Source organism: Trichosurus vulpecula, chromosome 1 (assembly GCF_011100635.1).
Source record: "Trichosurus vulpecula isolate mTriVul1 chromosome 1, mTriVul1.pri, whole genome shotgun sequence".
NCBI classification, from domain to species: Eukaryota; Metazoa; Chordata; class Mammalia; order Diprotodontia; family Phalangeridae; genus Trichosurus; species Trichosurus vulpecula.
In genome coordinates, this window is record NC_050573.1 from 195,072,119 (window position 1) to 195,089,654 (window position 17,536).

Here is a 17,536-nt window from a genome sequence, read left to right on the forward strand (position 1 = left end):
TTATTTTATTTAACTAATTAACTAATTAATTTTTTGGTTTTTTCCCCCAATTTATCCCCAATTTTTTTTAACATTTTTAAAAAAAGTTTCGAGTTCCAAATTCTCTCCCTTCCTCTGTCCCTTTCTCCCCTCCCACTCCCCTGAGAGGATAAACAATCAGATATAGGTTATACATGTGTGATCATGTAAAACATTTCCATGTTAGTCATTTTATACAAGAAGACTCCAATAAAATCTCAAATTGGGTCATGAAGAGTCTGAAATGACTAAAAAAAAAAAAAAACAACAAACTTCCTGACTCCAGTCCAGTGCTCTATCCACTGAGCCACCTAGTGTCCTTAATGTTTAGCTCCACATCTAGCATATTGGAGACACTTAATAAATGCTTGTTGACTTGACTTATCTATGCAGATTATAAATTAAAAATACAACAAAGAATTACAGACTCACAAATATGGAGCTAGAATAGACCTCAAAGACCATCTTGTCCACCCTCCGTATTTTTCAGATTAAGAAATTCAGGTCCAGAGACACTAAATGACATCCAAAATCACACAGAAGTAAACAATAAGGTAGATTTTTGAACTGGAGTCCTCTGGCTCTAGACCCAGTTTTTCCACTTTACCACGAAAAGTCCACACATCCTCCTGCACCAACCAGTAAGAAATCACTTTTTCTTAAAAGTTTTATTAATGTGATCCTTTTTTTACCTTAAAAACATTTACAGATTACTCCCACTTCATAGTCTCCTGTAAAAACAGTTAAGTAAAATTAATAATATAGTAACAATATCTGAAAGTGCATGTGACATTTATATTTTTAACAAATGAACAGAAATTTGTTTTGTCTCCTTCCTGACTCTTTCCCTATTCAAGGGGAAAAAATAAAGGGAATAAATTCTTCTAACAAATATTCATTGCCAAACACAACCAGTTCTCTCAATGGCTACACACACGCGCGCGCACACACACACACACATACAATTCTAAACTATTCGCTTCTGTAAATGGATAAGATGTTTCATCATTGATCCTCTGGAATTATGAATGGTCACTGTGTTAATCATAATTCTTGCAACTTTTTTGTTTTTATAGTGTTGTTATGGTATAAATTGTTCTCTTGGTTCTGGCAGTTTCATTCTTCCTCAGTTTATAAAAGTCTCCAAAATTAATCCATTTTTTTAATATTGATGTTATACAATAAATTGTTCTGGTTCTACTCACATCACTCTGCATTAGTTCTTAAAAGTCTATGTCTTTTTGAAATCATTCATTTCCTCATTTCTAATAGCACAATAGTCCTTTATAACACTTGTACTACAGTTTATTCGCTCATTTCTCGTTTGATGGACTTCCTCTTAATTTTCATTTTGTACCAGCACAGAAAGACCTGCTGTAAATATTCCTGTGCATTAAAGACCTTTTCCTCTCTCTTTGTTATCTTTTAGGCATAGACCTATTAGTGATATAGCTGGGTCAAAGGGCACATGCTGTTTAGTATCTGTATATAATTCCAAATATCTTTACAGAACAATCATACCCATTCACAGGTCCACTAACAATGCATCAATGTTCCTGCCTTCCAACAGTCCCTTCAATATTTATCATTTTCCCTTTTTTGTCATCTTTGAAACTTTGATGGATGTGAGATGTAATGTTAGACTTGCTTTATTTTGTATTTCTATAATAGTAATTTGGAGCATTTTTATATAGTTATATATACCCCTAATTTTCTTTCCTTGAGAGCTGTATATTCATATCATTAGACTACTTATTAATTTGGAAATGGCTCTTTTTCTTATAAATTTCACTTGATTCCTTATTTATCTTGGAAGCGAGACCTATATCAGAGAACTTGGATGCAATTTTTTTCCTCTAATTATTTCCCATTTAATCTTAGCTTTATTAGATTTGTTTGCATAAAAAAGTTTTTAATTTTATGATTTTTGAAATTATCCATTTTATCTTTTGTGATCTTCCCTATTCCTTCTTTGGTTATCAATTTTTCTGTTATCCATAGATCTGATAGGTTACTTTTTCTGTATTTCTCTAGTCTGTTTAAGATATGACCTTTTTTTTTTTTATCTAGGTGACATCCTCCTTTGGAATTTATCTTTGTATTAGGTGTGGCCATTTCCTTAAAATGACAAATAGTAAAATGTTTTGCATGGCTTTATCTGTATAGTAAGTATTTTGTTTCTCTCAATTAGTGAGAGGGGCATACTGGAAAGGAGAGAATTTGGAACTGAAAATAAAAATTTAAAAAAATTTATAAATTGTATGGATCAAAAACATGACAAATAGTATCCATCTAAAACCAAGCACTCCCAGATGAAAGAGATACAGAAGAGTCTTTTCCAATGAATTCAAGGGTGAAACAAGGATGTCTGTCATCATTTCTTTTTTGTTTGTTTTTTTAGCAGGGCAATTGGGATTAAGTGACTTGCCCAGGGTCACACAGCTAGTACATGTGTCAAGTGTCTGAAGCCGCATTTGAACTCAGGTCCTCCTGATTCCAGGGCCAGTGCTCTGCTCACTGCGCCACCTAGCTGCGCCCCCCCCCATTTCTTTTTGACATAGTACTAGAAACTTTGACATAGAAATTGAGAAAATAATCATAGGTAGAGAAGAAATAAAATTATCACTTTTTGTAGATAATATAATGATGTGCTGAAATAACCCTAAAGAGTCAACTAATAATTGAAATAACAACTGACAACAGGAAGAAATTGAAAGGGAAATTCCACTTAAAATTAACTACCAAATGTTTAACATACTTAGAAGTCTATTCACCAAGATACACACAGAAATATATAAATATAACTACAAATAACTTTATATAGAAACATAGACAAATAATTGGAAAAATATAAATTGTTGATGTTCAGGACAGGCAAGTACAATACAAATGACAATATTACCTAAAGTAATTTACTCATTCAGTCCTTTATAAAGGATTTCTTTGTGGAACTAGAAAAAAATGACAACAATTCATAATCATAAAGGGTTTAGTTCAGTGCCTGGGAGAGAGTAAGTGCTATATAAGTGTTAGCTATTATTATATAAGGAGGTCAAGAATCTCAAGAGCAAAAAATGAAAAGAAGTGGAAATGAAGGCAGCCTCACAGTGTCAGATCTCACACTATATCAGAGAGGCAATTATGAAAACAGTTTATTACTGGTTAGAAAGAAGATGAATCAATGGACAGATTAGGTACACCGCAAGCAGAATCAAATGCATCTAATACCCTAGTATTCCAAAGATACAAAGACTCCAGCTTAGTGGGATAAATACTCACTATTTGACAAACACTGTTGCAAAAAAAAGAAGCCATTCATGGAATTTATGAAGAATCATAACTCTATAACAATCAGGATTTGAAGTTCAGTGGGTGGGAGAACAAACTAAATAGTCCATAACATTTCTCATGTCTGCCTTCTCTGTTCTCACAGCCATTGGCATATTTCAGATCCTTATCACTTCTCTTTTGAACCACTGAAATAGCTTCCTTATTGGTCTATCTGCCTCTCTTCTATCCTTTTCCAGTCTATACCATTGCCAAATCTCTCAGTCTGACCATGTCACTCCCTTGCTCAAGAAGCTCTAATGGCTTCCTCCTTCCTCTAGGATAAAATAAAATAAACACTCTTGCATTTGGCATTTAAAGCATTTCACTATCTGACTCTGACCTGTTTTTCTAGATTGATTGCTTGTTATTCATCTCACACAATGTACATTCTTCCAAATTACCCAATTTGTTGTTTCCTATACAAAATATTCTATCTCCTGTCTCTCTGCCTGTTCACAATCTACTCCCTATGGCTAGAATTCTCTCCTCCCTAACTGCCTCTTCGAATAACTTCAAAATTTAGCATGAATACCAGTGTTGATCTCCATGAGTCTCCTTCCTGGTCTCCAGCCTCCAGTGGGAATGGGAAGGGAAGAATTGGGCACCATATCATACCCCAAACATCTCTTGTCCAGTTTCCAGCCTCAAGGTGGAAGAGGAAGGGAGGGCACTTCACCATTGTTCCCCAAACATCTCCTGCCTGTTCTAAATTCTTTCCAAAAGAATACAACAAAGTGAAATTCAGCTTATCACTGGCTTATAAACATTTGCTTCACAAATATATAACTGAATTATCAGATAAGATACAAATCTCAAAATTAATCTTGAGTTGTTTTACATAAAAAGAAATAAGAATGGCCCAATTAATAGAGTGTTGCAAAATAGAATAGAAACTTTGGAAACACATTAGAGTACTGCTTGTGCTGGATTTCAGTGTTGATTACTGTTTTTCTCTATATAAATACAGATGTAGAAAAGAAGTTTTATCTTTTTTTTTTGTTTGTCCTTGCCTGCTTTAACAATCTGTGGGTTTTTTTTTTCATTTAAATATGAACGAAATCCTAAAATATCCTGGAAGTGATCCAGTTATAGTTAATTGGCAGGAAGGGTATACTACAGCGGGAGAAAGAAGTAATTTTAGGTATATTATTATCTTAATATGCTAAAACTGAATACTAAATGGAATCTTCTGTTAAACCTAATCTTTCTTCCCCTTTATCCTGCTTAATCCATTCTAATCTTGTAAGCATTTATTAAATGTGAAATATGTGCAGAATACTGTTCTATCACTGAGACTACAAAGATGAAATTATAAAGAATCCTAATTCTACAGGGAGACTGGCAGGGTAGGGATCCAACATGACACTGGACCCAGATGGCTCTGGAGGAGACAGTGGGCTGGAGACTTTGCACAGCCCTCCCTCACTTAAGTCCAATTCACTTGCAAGTCATGGAATCACTTTGCTGATGTCACTGTCCTCTTCACGAACAAAGGACAAACAACAATAATATACATGTATACCTCATTATTTAAGGAGAAAGAGAGTACTAAAATCTAAGGAGCTCAGGCTAGACTTCCAAGAAGAGGGGGCAGTAGCGGTACCAGATCTACAACCATATTGTAGAGTAGCAATCTTCAGAACTACTTGGTACTGGCTGAGAAATAGAATGGTGAATCAGTGGAATAGGTTAGGTACAAAAGACATAGTAGTCAATGACTATAGCAATCTACTATTTGATGAACCCAGAGACTCCAGCTTCTGGGATAAGAATTCACTGTTTGACAAAAACTGCTTGGAAAACAGTATGGCAGAAACTAGGCATAGACCAACACCTTACAAATATACCAAGATAAGGTCAAAATGCATACACAATTTAGACATAAAGGTTGATAACTAGAAGCAAATTAGGAGAGCAAGGAATAGTTTACCTGTCAGATCTATGGAGAAAGGAAAAATTTATGACCAAACAAGAGATAGAGAACATTATGAAATACAAAATGGATCATTTTGATTTCATTAAATTAAAAAGTTTTTGCACAAACAAAGCCAGTGCAACCAAGATTAGAAGCGAAGCAGAAAGCTAGAGGACAATTTCTGTCTGACCTCATTTCTGAGAACTGAGTCAAATCAATAAGAACACAAGTCATTCACCAGTTGATAAATGGTCAAAGGATATGTATAGGCAGTTTTCAGATGAAGAAATTAAAACTACCTATAGTCATATGAAAAAGCACTCTAAAGTACCATATCACACCTATCAGATTGGCTAACATGACAAAACAGGAAAATGATAAATATTGGGGAAGATGTGGGAAAATTGGAACACTAATCCATTGTTAATAGAGTTGTGAACCGATCCAATCATTCACAAAGTTTGGAACTGTATTCCCAACCTGAAAATTCTATTTATATGCTACATGGAACACAAACTTGGAAAGAGTATATTGATTATTGTAAAGACATGTAAACAACTTGGAGCTATTTGTAATATCCAAGAATGGTATTGCATGGGTGTCTGTTAGAAAATGTTTTTTCCTCAGTCCAAGTGCTTGAAGTAAATTTGGGGCCTGCAGTACTTTGGCTTATTATCCTTTCTAGTAAATATCATTATTTAAAAGCAGTTGACTTATTAATATGCTTGGAAATTATTTTGTAATAATACATTTGCCCTTCCACTATTAGGAATTATACTTTGAGATTTATGCCCATTCCCATGTATGATGCCTCAGAGAATAGCCTTTTGACCCTTTTAGATGCAATACAGAGACTGTGAAGGACAGTAAAATCTGAAAAGGTAGACTGGAGCACAATTGTTCAGGGCTTTAAGTGCCAGCCAAAGAAGTAATATTTTACCCCAAAAGTCATAGGGAGTCACTGAGAGTTCTTAAGGGGAGTCAATATTCAGACTTATGTTTTAGGAAGATTATTTTAGCAACTACAGTGATGGATTGGAGAAACAAGAGGCAGTTCACAGAAGGAATCTTGTGTATAGTCCAAAAACAACTTCCCAGAGTCAGGATACATTCACCCAGATTTCTTCCCACATCTTTCCCTGTACTTCTTGATTCTACAATAGGAATTGATGTTCCCAAATGGTGACTCTGAGGAATTGCAAGTTCTAGAATGATGAAAGAAAAACACAGTTACATTTGTTATACCATCCTTATTAAGGCTACACTATAGAAAGGGGTGGGAGGCCTTAAGTTTCTAAGAATTAAAACATTGGGATGTTTTTGTTAACTAGGAAATTCCAGTTTGATACCTGTTCACCTCTACTTATACTTAATTGATTTCCTTTTCTTTTTCATTCTATAGTGTTTTGTTTGTTTATTGTATCTGAATATTGGTTGTGCTAACTCTGGTGTATGCTATCATTTCTCCCTTCATGGTATAAATTAGATGATTGACAGAATATGCGTAAAAGTACAAGACCATCTCAACTCTTTACGTAACTGTGGTGGAGATGCCATCCAAGAAGACCTAAAATCAGCAGAAAGGCTTATGCGTGATGCTAAGAACTCCAAAACGGTAAGCTTCACTCCAAGCCATGTTAAAGTCTTACATTAAAATAACTATACCCAATTTTTTATTATTTGTGATGATAAGAAATTGCTTCTCTTTGTACATAGATAACTGAAATCTAGCAATAATCCCGAAAACATTTTAGCAAATGATTTCAGTCATCTTTCCTGCAGACTTTTATCAGTCACTAATAATAATAATAATCACAGTTTGATTTCTGCGGTCTTCTCTTGACTAATGTGCATGAAATAGATAAAAATATAGGTGGAAGAAGAAGATCCAAAGGGTTTATGTGAACTACAGACTAGATAATCAGTCCTTTATTAATTAAGAGTCAACTCTAGTTTGTCCCAAAGACTTACGGAAAATTATTCTTCTGAGAATTCAAAAAATAGTAAAATTTCAGGGCTGGAAGGAGCCTTTAGAAACCATGCAGTATAGTAACCTCCCTTATTTAGTAGATGTGGGAATTCATGATCAGAGAAGTGGTGATTGGTCCTAAGTTCCCTATTAAGTTAGGGAAAGAATTAAAATTAGAACTATGGTCCAGACCTCTTTTGCCATGCCACCTGTGCCATAGCATCCCACCTTCCCATACCATGCCACCTTCACCATAGCACTCCACCGTCCCCAGGAAGAGCTTTTCCTAAAATAGAATTTGTTCGAGTAATGTGGTGAAGTTGAACATGTATTGAACTATGAGTCAGTGTTTTAGACTTGCTCTGCCATCGTGGCTGGGTGATTTTGGACAGATCACCTTTCTGAGATTCAGTTTCCTTATCCTTAAAATGAGAAGGCTGGGCTGATGATTTCTTTAGCCCCTAAATTTCACATTTGTTGTAAACCAAATAACAAATACAACACTGTAAAAACCCTGTAAAAATTTTAAAAGGCTTAAGAACTCTGATCAACCCAATGACCCATCCACAGTTCCAGAGGACCGGTGATAAAGGGCCCTTCCCACCTCCTGGTGGAAGAGTGAGACGTTAATTTCTTGTACTTGACCAATGCAGGAATTTGTTTTCCTTTACTATATGTAATTGTTACAAGGGTTTTGTTTTTCTTTTTTCTTTTCTAATGGGGAGGGCAGGAAGGAAAGAAAATCAATTTTTTTTCATTGAAAAATATTTACTTAAAAATGTAAAAAATACTTGATTTTGAAAAATAAGAGAAAAAAAAGACTGTCCCTCACAGATTGGCCTAAAATGTTGAATTGTTTTTCTTCCTTATAAACCATGTGGTTGATAAATATACAATTCTAGGTTTATTACACAGTGATTTTGTTATTTGTTTATTTATTTTGTTTGATCAGTAAATAGTTGTTTTCCCTTGTTTTCCAGTTGTTACCAAATCTATACCATGTTGGTGGTGCATCATGGGTAGTAGCCAATGGTTTATCATCCAGTCCAATTGAAGAGACATTAGAATCGATGGCTGGAGAAGTTACAAGGGTTGTGGATGAACAACTAAAGGTTAAGCTTACTTATTTTTTCATCTTAGCAATAGCTGTAGTAATAATAATAATAATAGTAACAGAAAAACACATTTTTATAAAATATTGTTATATGTTCTAGAAGTTTTCCAGGAATCAAAACGAAGCCCATTATCTGATTCTTTTGCATTCTCTGCCCACTTCCTTTTGTTGAAAATTGGGATATCATTTGCCCTTTTCCTGTCTTTTGGCACCCCTCCAATTCTTTCCACTCTTTAAAGATCATCAGCAGGGGTTTCATCGATCCTGCCAGTTCTTTTTAGAATGTAGTTTATCAAAACACTTCATTTTACAAATTAGGAAACTGGGGTCCAGAGATACTATTAAGTGACTTTCACAAGGTCACACAGGGTAAGTAGCAGGACAGAGCTAGAAGTAGAACCGAGATTCTCTGAGTCTAAATATGGTCCTCTTACCACCATCATACACTTATTTAACTATGATGCTAACTGTGTTCTCATCTGTGCCTTTCCTGTTCTTTGAAGGTCCTTACTGAAAGGTCATTGCAATCAATCATTCTGAATGCTGCCAACTCTTCTTGCAACCTAGAAAGAATAATCCACAAGACTTGCATACCTCCCTGCCTTTGAGCCTGATAGTATCCCAGTCTCCTAGCACAAGAAACTGGAGCAAGTTCTGTGTCTAGAAGGCTCCTATCTTTCCCTAGTTCTCCTGTTTAAGTATTCCTTCTACACACCTGTCTGGAATTCTAAAAGCATTTAGCCTGAGGAACCAAATTGCTCCTACACATGAAGATTTAGGGCAAAACGAGACTAATAATGCAATATTCTAATTGCTTTTTTTCTTTAGTAAATTGAAAAAGTTAATGAGGGAAAAAATGCAGATTTTATAGGAGTTAAAGCCCCTGTCCTCTTTACACATAATAAGGGAAGATTCTTGTATTATTTTCAGATGTGCTTTTAAAAATGAGTATGATTTTATATGTTTTTGGGGCAGAAGCTGAAAAGTGGTTACAAGACTGTTATCTCTCCTGATGCCTAATTGTTAATTGAAGAGCTCTGCAGTTCTCTTCATTGAAGAACTGTCTTCCTTGGATACTGGTCCATTTTTAAAAAGCATAAAACACAACATCAAGAATATCCCTTTCAGAATAATAAAATAAAACCGATTGCTTCATGATTACAACAATTAAGCTTGCCCCTGGAAAAGAGTTAAGAAAATGTGCCTACCTCCCAAAGAAATGGGAGCCTGTGGGTGTGGAATGCTGCAAATGCTTTCAGGCATGTTTGAAATTTTGGTCGGTTTTGCTTAACTGCCTTTTTTTTAAACTTTGTTCCAAGAGATGACATATTTCATAGGGGTCAACACATGTTTCTACAGACTAGGCATTAATATGAGGCAATGAGAATACAGAGAAAAGAGTGAAATAGTTCTTGCTTTCAAGGAACTTACCTTCTATCATGGGAAACATCATGTATATATAAATATGGGGGAGGGGAGAATAAAAGAGGGAAGAAGAGAGGAAGGACGAGAGAGAGAGAAGCAGAGAAAGAGAGAGGAAGAGGGAAGGGAGAGAGAGAAACTGAAACTAAAAAACATAAGAGAGAATTATTTTGGGGATCGATGGCACTCTCACTTGAGGGGATCAGGAAAGGTTTCATGTAGAAAGTAGTTCCTGAGCTAAGTTTTGAAGGAAACTAGGAGGTTGAGATGAGAAGAAAGCACTCTCCAGGCATGGAAGGTAGCTCAAGACAGGAGATGGAGTGTCCTATATGAGCATGATAGGCTTGTAAATTTAGAAATGGATGGGACCTCAGAGATCATCTCGTTCAACTCCCGCATTTTACAAATGAGGTAACTGAGGCCCTGAGAGTTTAAGTGACTTGCTGAGTGTCATAAAGATGATAGGCAGTAGAGATAGTATTTGAACTCATATCTTCTGACTCCAAATTCAGTGCTGTCTCCACTGTACAGTGCTGATTCCCAGTATGAAGGCCAGTTTGATTGAATTGTAAAGTCTCTTGTGGAATAATTAGTAATGTAGCACAGGTACCACAGGCATGGGCCACCTACAATTTCCTTTTCTCTCTCTCTAGGGTGGCTCACTCACCCAACCTGAACATACAGTGGCAAATCGGGGGTGGGGGTGGGGAGGGCAGAGGGGAGCTAGGCAGACACCAGGCTGTTACAGAGCTCAGCCTCAGGATCACCTTGTATGTTGTCTACACTCACAATTCTGAGCTCCTAAACACTCGTTTACCCAAAGCAGAACAATGCACTTATGAAACATTTGCAAACCAAAATTATAAAAACAAGGATAATAACGTAACATTTAGTTAGTAGAAAGCAAAACAGGAATAATCAAAACATAGTAGTTCTTCTCTCTGCCTTTCCATGGACCATCTTGAACACCTGAAATACATTTTCTCCTTACCTTTGCTTTAGAATCCTTGCTTTCAAGCCTCAGCTTTAGTACCAACTTTTATACAAAGCATTGCCTGTCCTCTCCCACTCCCCACCCTGAATGTTACTCTAGATTCCCTCCTTAAATCAACTTATATTAACTTATCTTTGTACACCTTGTACTGCTCCTCCCTTCCTTTTCTTGTACTGCCTCCAGGTAAACTATAAACTTCTTAAAGATGGCAACCATTTCTGTAGTAACAACATGTAAGGCACACAGTGCTTTACACATGCTCATCCCCTAATAAACATTCGTTGATTTGAATTTACTTATTTAAGACCCAGGGGTTGTCTCTGACCAAACACAGTAGAATCATACATTCCTGAAACCCTAAGAGCACTCAGTAGGTAAAACTAGTATAGGACATGTCTATCATAAAGACCTTAAGGAATTAGAAAGAGAGGGTAAGCACTTTCCTGACCATTGTAAATTATTTTTAACCTACCTTGCTTTATTCTCCTTCTACTCTTCTTTTGGTGGTTCCCCATTATGGGGATAGGAACTATCGTATCCTGAGCTCCTGGACACCCTTACTGTTTCAGACAGCTATGTGTATAAATCATGTAGAGGTGTGAAATGTAAGATGGGGGCGGTGGTGAGAGGTGGCGGCTAAGTAAGTACCATTCAGATCTGAAAAGGTACAAGCACAGAAACATGTAAATGTAGCCAGAGATAAAAATATGAATCGACAATAATTGTTTCAAAGTGACTTCTGCTGTCGACTTGTTTGACGTTGAATGAAATGTCACCAAACCCTTTTTATTTGTTCTCCTCCACTTGTGACCCATAAGCAATGCTTTATTTCCTTTTCACCATACTCACAAGGAACATATTTTCCCCCTGATTCATTCTCTTGAGTTGACTTTTTAAAAATTTTACACTCTAGCTTTTTTCTTTTTTTTTAGAAGATAAGATTTTATTTTATTTTTTAAAATGTTTATTTTTAGTTTTCAGTATTCACTTTTATAAGATTTTGAGTTCTAAATTTTTCCCCCTCCCTTTGCTCCCCCCTCCCCGAGATGGCCTGCAATCTGATATAGGCAATATATGTACAATCATATTAAACATATTTCCACATTGGTCATGCTGTGAAGAAAAATCAGAACAAAAGGGAGAAAACACAGGAAAGAAAAAAAAAGAGAAAATAGTGTGCTTTGATCTGCATTGAGATTTCATAGTTCTTTTCCTGGATGTGGATAGCATTTTCCATCATGAGTCTTTTTGGAATTGTCTTAGATTTAGATAATTGCATTGCTGAGAAGAGCTAAGGCTACCAAAGTTGGTCATTGCACAGTGTTGCTGTTACTGTGTACAATGTTCTCCTGGTTCTGCTCACTTCACTCAGCATCAGTTCATTCAAGCCTTTGCAGGTTTTTCCGAAATCCTGCCTACTCTTCATTTCTTATGGAACAGTACTATTCTATTACATTCATATACCGCAACTTGTTCAGCCATTGTCCAGTTGATGGGCATCTCTTCAATTTCCAATTCTTTGGCACCACAAAAAGAGATGTTATAAATATTTTTGTACATCATTGTTATTCTTTATTCCTAATTTTCATAGATCTCAAATCCCTTTTCTACTTGGTACATACTTTCTCATTTTTCATGGCAGACTTTCACATCAAAACTTCTTTTTTAAAAATAGATTTTTATTAGTATCTTTTAGTTTTACATTGTTTTAATTTCCCCATGTCTTCTTCTTTATTCCAAAGAGCCTTTCTATATATGAATAAATTTTTTAATAAGAGGATTAAGAGAAAAAAATAGCAAAACTCCATATTTAGAAAAAAAAATCTAACATATACAGTGTTCTACATACATCAGCCACCCACCCTTCTCTCTGCAAAGGAGATGAGATAAATATCTTCTTACAATCTCTTCTTTGGGGCCAAGCTTATTCTTTGTAATTTTGTAGCATTTATTTTCAGTTGTTTTGTACTTGTTATTCTTTCTGTTTACATTGTTTTTAGTCATCGTTTTGATTTCTTGGCTTTGCATACTTCACATTGCATCAGTTCATGTAAGTTTTCCCATGTTTTTCTCTATTCATCATATCCTTCATTTCTCATAGCACAGTAATACTATTTCATTACATCATGCCAATCAATCAATACATCAATACAGCGTGATACATTCATGTACCAAAGTTTGTTTAGTCATTCCCCTTTTGATAGACATCTGAGTTGTTGGCAATTCTTTGCTACCTTAAAAATTGCTGCTATGAATCCTTTCTATGTGTGGAGCCTTTCTTTTTATCGAAGACCTCTTTGAGGTATATGACTAGTACTGGAATATCAGTCAAAGGAAATGTACATTTTAGCCATTTTATTTGCAGACTTCCAAATTGTTTTCCAGAATGGTTGAACCAGTACACAGGTCCCCCAAGAATTCATTAGTGCAGCCTCTTTCCAAAACTTGCCCAACAATGACTATTCCCACCTTTTGTCATCTTTGCTAATTTTCTGGGTGTGAAGTGAAACCTCAGATTTATTTCGATTTGTATTCTCTTATTCTCTATGATTTGGAGCATTTATTCATTTAGTTGTTAATAGTTTGCATTTATTCTTTTACAAACAGCTTATTCTTGTCCACTTATCTTTTAAAGAATGGCCTTTGGTTTTATTTATTTCTATATATTTTGGATGCCAACCTTAACAAAGGTTTTTTTTTCCACCAATTGCTTCCTTCCTTATTCTAGATTAATTAATTTTATTTCAAATGCATGTGAGATATATATATCATGTAGTCATTTTTTCTATTCCATTTCTTTCCAGTATTGTTAATAACTAGATATCATCTTCTTTCTTTAAAGATCTCAGATGATTTTTGTGAAGTTTTCAATTACCTCAGTGTAAAGAAAAAAATTAATTCGGAAGAGGAGGTAACATTATGGAGTGGAGAAATACTACTAGATTTGCTGTCAGAATTCAGTTTTTCAATTCGACAATCACTTATTTATTAATTGTGTATTATATGGCACATTTAATGTGTGCTGAGTCATTGTTAGGGATAAAAAAGAAAAAAATGAAAACAGTTCCCTACCTTCAAGGAGTGCCTTGAACATTTAGTTACTGCTCTTCACTTGTTTCAGTTGTACCTGACTCTTCATGACCCCATTTGAGGTTTTCTTGGCAAAGATAGGACCCACTTCAGTTCTCCAGCTTGTTTTACAGATGAGAAAACTGAGGCAAACAGGGTTAAATAACTTGCCCATGGTCACATCACTAGTAAGTGTCTGAGGCCAGATTTGAACTCAGGAAGATGAGTCTTCCTGACTCCAGGCTAGCATTCATGCACTGTGACCACTAGCTGCCCTTGTACATAGTGTCCACTTAAAAATGCTTTTTTCATTCATTCAAGAAACTTATCCTCTTCGAGAGTAAGAGGAAGAGACACAACATATGCAGATAAGTAAATGTAAAATACTCAAATCCTGACTCTGCTATTTATTAAGGTGTAACCTTGGGAAGTCCATTTAGCTTCTTAGGTCCTCAGTTTCCCAATCTGTAAAATGGGAGGTTTAACTAGAGGATTTCTTAGGTCCAATTTAGTTATAAATCCTAGGAGTAAAGGTGTAATTACTGCAGTTAACTTTTTAGGTTCGTGATCTATTCATCTAAAATTATCTTCATTATTTTCATTTAAAGTATCAGGTTTTTCTGGTTAGGAAGTTTGTGGCCAGTAATAGTAATGTTAGGGGGTTTGTTAGGAGCAAATTTCAAATAACACTTCTTTAAATAATCTGCCAGAATTTCTTTTTAAGGGGAGAGTATGAAAGACCTGTCAGGTAGACCCTGGATTTTTGATCCTTCTTTTCCAGTAGGAGAAAGATGGCAGTGAGTGTGAGGAAATTCCTGTTTTAAGATAGGTATTTTATTCTCGCTACAAAAAGCATTGCAGAACTAAGGTGATTCACATTGTGTTTTTAAAAATTTTCTCTTCTCTGTCTGGTAATATTTCCCTTCTTCCTAACACTGACTCTTAACATCACTAGAAATGAATATAACCTAAATGTTTCAACATAAAGAAAATTTCATTTTTCCCTTCTGGATACTTGAGTTTTAGAGTTTGTTTTAAAATCAGAAACTTCTGATCCCATTTGATGTTTAATCTGTGAAAAAATGTCCCTGGTAAATTTCTAGTTCATTTGAAAAAGAGACTTGTAAGACGTGGGTAGCAGAAAGGCAAGTATTAACTAGTACAGCTAAGAGATTTCACTAATCAAGCTGCTTCTCACATCACACATTTTCTAATGCAAATGGTTCTTCACCTTACATTAAGAAAGGTTCCAAAACACTTCAGTGTGCAGTGTGTGTGTGTATGTGTGCATGGCTGTATGTGTATGTGTGTGTGTATTTTTAAGTGGATAAGGTAAAAGTCATTGACTTTCTCCAAATACATTGGACTGTATGGTGGCAAATGTTAGAGTTAAGATATTAAACCATTTTCATTACTAAGTACTACACAATTCTCAGGAGCTTTTCTGGTCAGGAAATGGATAGTTTATAATATCTATTAGTGACAATACAATCCAGGCAAAATAAATCTAAATCATCAGACTTTTAATACAGATTCCATTCTTTGTGCCTAGCATCTAGAGTAACACAGTGCCTTGTCATTAATAGATGCTTATTTAATTGAATTGAAGTGGAAATGGACTTGACTTATGATAATAATAGCTAGCACTTAAGTAGTCTTTTCAGTTTTGCAAAGCCCATTGCATATATTAACCCATTTGATCCCCACAAGTTGTTACCATTATTATCCACATTTATAGGTGAGGAAATTGAGGCAGAGGTTAAGTGACTTGTGTAGGGTCTCACAGATAGCAAGCATGTGAGTCAAGATTCAAATGCAAGTCTTCTTGACACTTAAGTCCTCCACTTGGAGTCAGGGTCCATATGTGAGAAATGTTACAAGGTAAAATCGACAGACCTTGGCAACAGGTTGGATATGAAGGGGGAGAGACAGTGAAGAGTTGAGGATGATACTTAGGTTGTGAGCCTGGGGGACTGGGAGTATTGTGTTGTCCTCTACACTAATAAGGAAGGGAGGGTGATGCAGTTAGGGGAAACTGAGTTCCATCTTGGACAGGTTAAGTTTAAGATGTCTACTGGACACTCAGGTTGTGATGTCTGAAAGGCCATTGGAGATTTGAGGTGGAGCTCAGCAGAGAGGTTAAGGTGAGATAGGTAGATGTGAGAATTTTCAACATACAGATGGCAGTTAAATCTATGAACACTGATAATATCAGATCACCAAGTGAAGTAACATAAAGGAAGGAAAGAAGAGGAGCCAGGAAAGAGCCCTTTGGAACAATTACAGTTAGAGATGTGTGATCTGAATGACGATTCACCAAAGGAGGCAAATAGGTAGGAGGAAAACCAGGAGAGAATGGTGTCCTGAAGACTAGAGAAAAGAGCATGGGGCAGCTAGGCGGTACAGTGAGCAGAGCACTGACCCTGGAGTCAGGAGGACCTGAGTTCAAATCCAGCTTCAGACACGTGACACACTTACTAGCTGTGTGACCTCGGGCAAGTCACTTAATCCCAATTGCCCTGCCTTCCCCCCTCAAAAAAAAAAAAAAGAGAGAGCATGATCAAAAGTATTAAGGGCTTCAAAAAAAGTCAAGAGTAAGTATTGAGAAAAGGCTTTAGCAACTAAGAGGTCATCCCTACTCCCCCTCCCCCCAACCCTTCTGAGGGATCCAAGAATTGACTTTGTGTTTCCTTCCCTTTCCAATGTTATCTCTTACCTGCAACTATGATTTCTGCTCTACCTTCTTTCTTCAGAATAGAATGTTCTTTGTTGCAGTTTCTCTCCTATCCCTTTTAGCAAGCACACAAATCTTTTGATACTTTCCATGGATTTTTAATAATAAAACCTGGAAACATACAGAGCATAAAAAGGTAATCTTATATGTCTTATATTTTTTTCACAAGGCAAAGGCACATTGGAAGGAGTGAGCTGTGGTTGTCTTTTGTTCTACAAAACACAGAAGACAGGCCCTTACTTCACAAACCCCTGACTATTGCCTCATAGTAGCTGGCCTGTAGAGTGAGGATCAGGACAAGGCCTTTGGTGGGATATGAGGTAGATGAGCTAACAATCGATCCCATGTCTTTACTACCTCAAGGTTTACAAAACACTTTGCCCATAACAATCCTGTTAGACTGGTCCTCAGGCAGGAATGCCTGAAGAGGGACAAATGACTTCAGGGTTTCACCTTCCTTTCCCCACCTCCTCTTAGCTTCTGCCACACCTATAATTGCAGGTTCCAACCTGTATCAGCTTTGTGCTGAGATCAAAAGGGTGTTAGGAGGGTTATTCCCCTAGGGACAGCAACAGGTTCTTTACCTCTTTAGAAAAGAAGGGAAAGTCCATATAAGGCTAGAGTAGCCTCTCAGTGTCATCATTCATTTCCCAGGTAGTGGACAGGGTCTGCACTAAGATTTTTGGAACGCCTTGTATAAGCCGTATAATCAACTCAGATACTTGCCTACAACTAATTAAGCTCCAGGTACTTATTAAGTTCTTACTCTGTTAGACACTTTGCTGAGCACTGAGTTACAAAGAAAGAAGAAAAACAGTCCCTGCCCTTGAGGATTTTATGATGTAGTTGAAGAGAAATGTGTGTGTGTGTGTGTGTGTGTGTGTGTGTGTGTGTGTGTGTGTGTGTGTACACACATATAAGGTACACACAGAGTAGATGGAAGGTCACCTTACAGGGAAAGAGTTATAGCT

At 36.2% G+C, this 17,536-nt stretch overlaps 1 protein-coding gene across 2 annotated transcripts in view; it reads left to right on the top strand.

Moving 5' to 3' along the window:
- The window catches only part of CARMIL1 (capping protein regulator and myosin 1 linker 1), a 380,656-nt gene that overhangs the window by 288,108 nt on the left and 75,012 nt on the right, over window positions 1-17,536 (top strand). For both annotated transcript variants that reach the window (XM_036765787.1, XM_036765794.1), the window contains exons 25-26: window positions 6,750-6,878; window positions 8,213-8,344. In XM_036765787.1, the coding sequence (XP_036621682.1) occupies window positions 6,750-6,878; window positions 8,213-8,344 (261 nt within the window). The remainder of the gene's footprint in view (window positions 1-6,749; window positions 6,879-8,212; window positions 8,345-17,536) is intronic.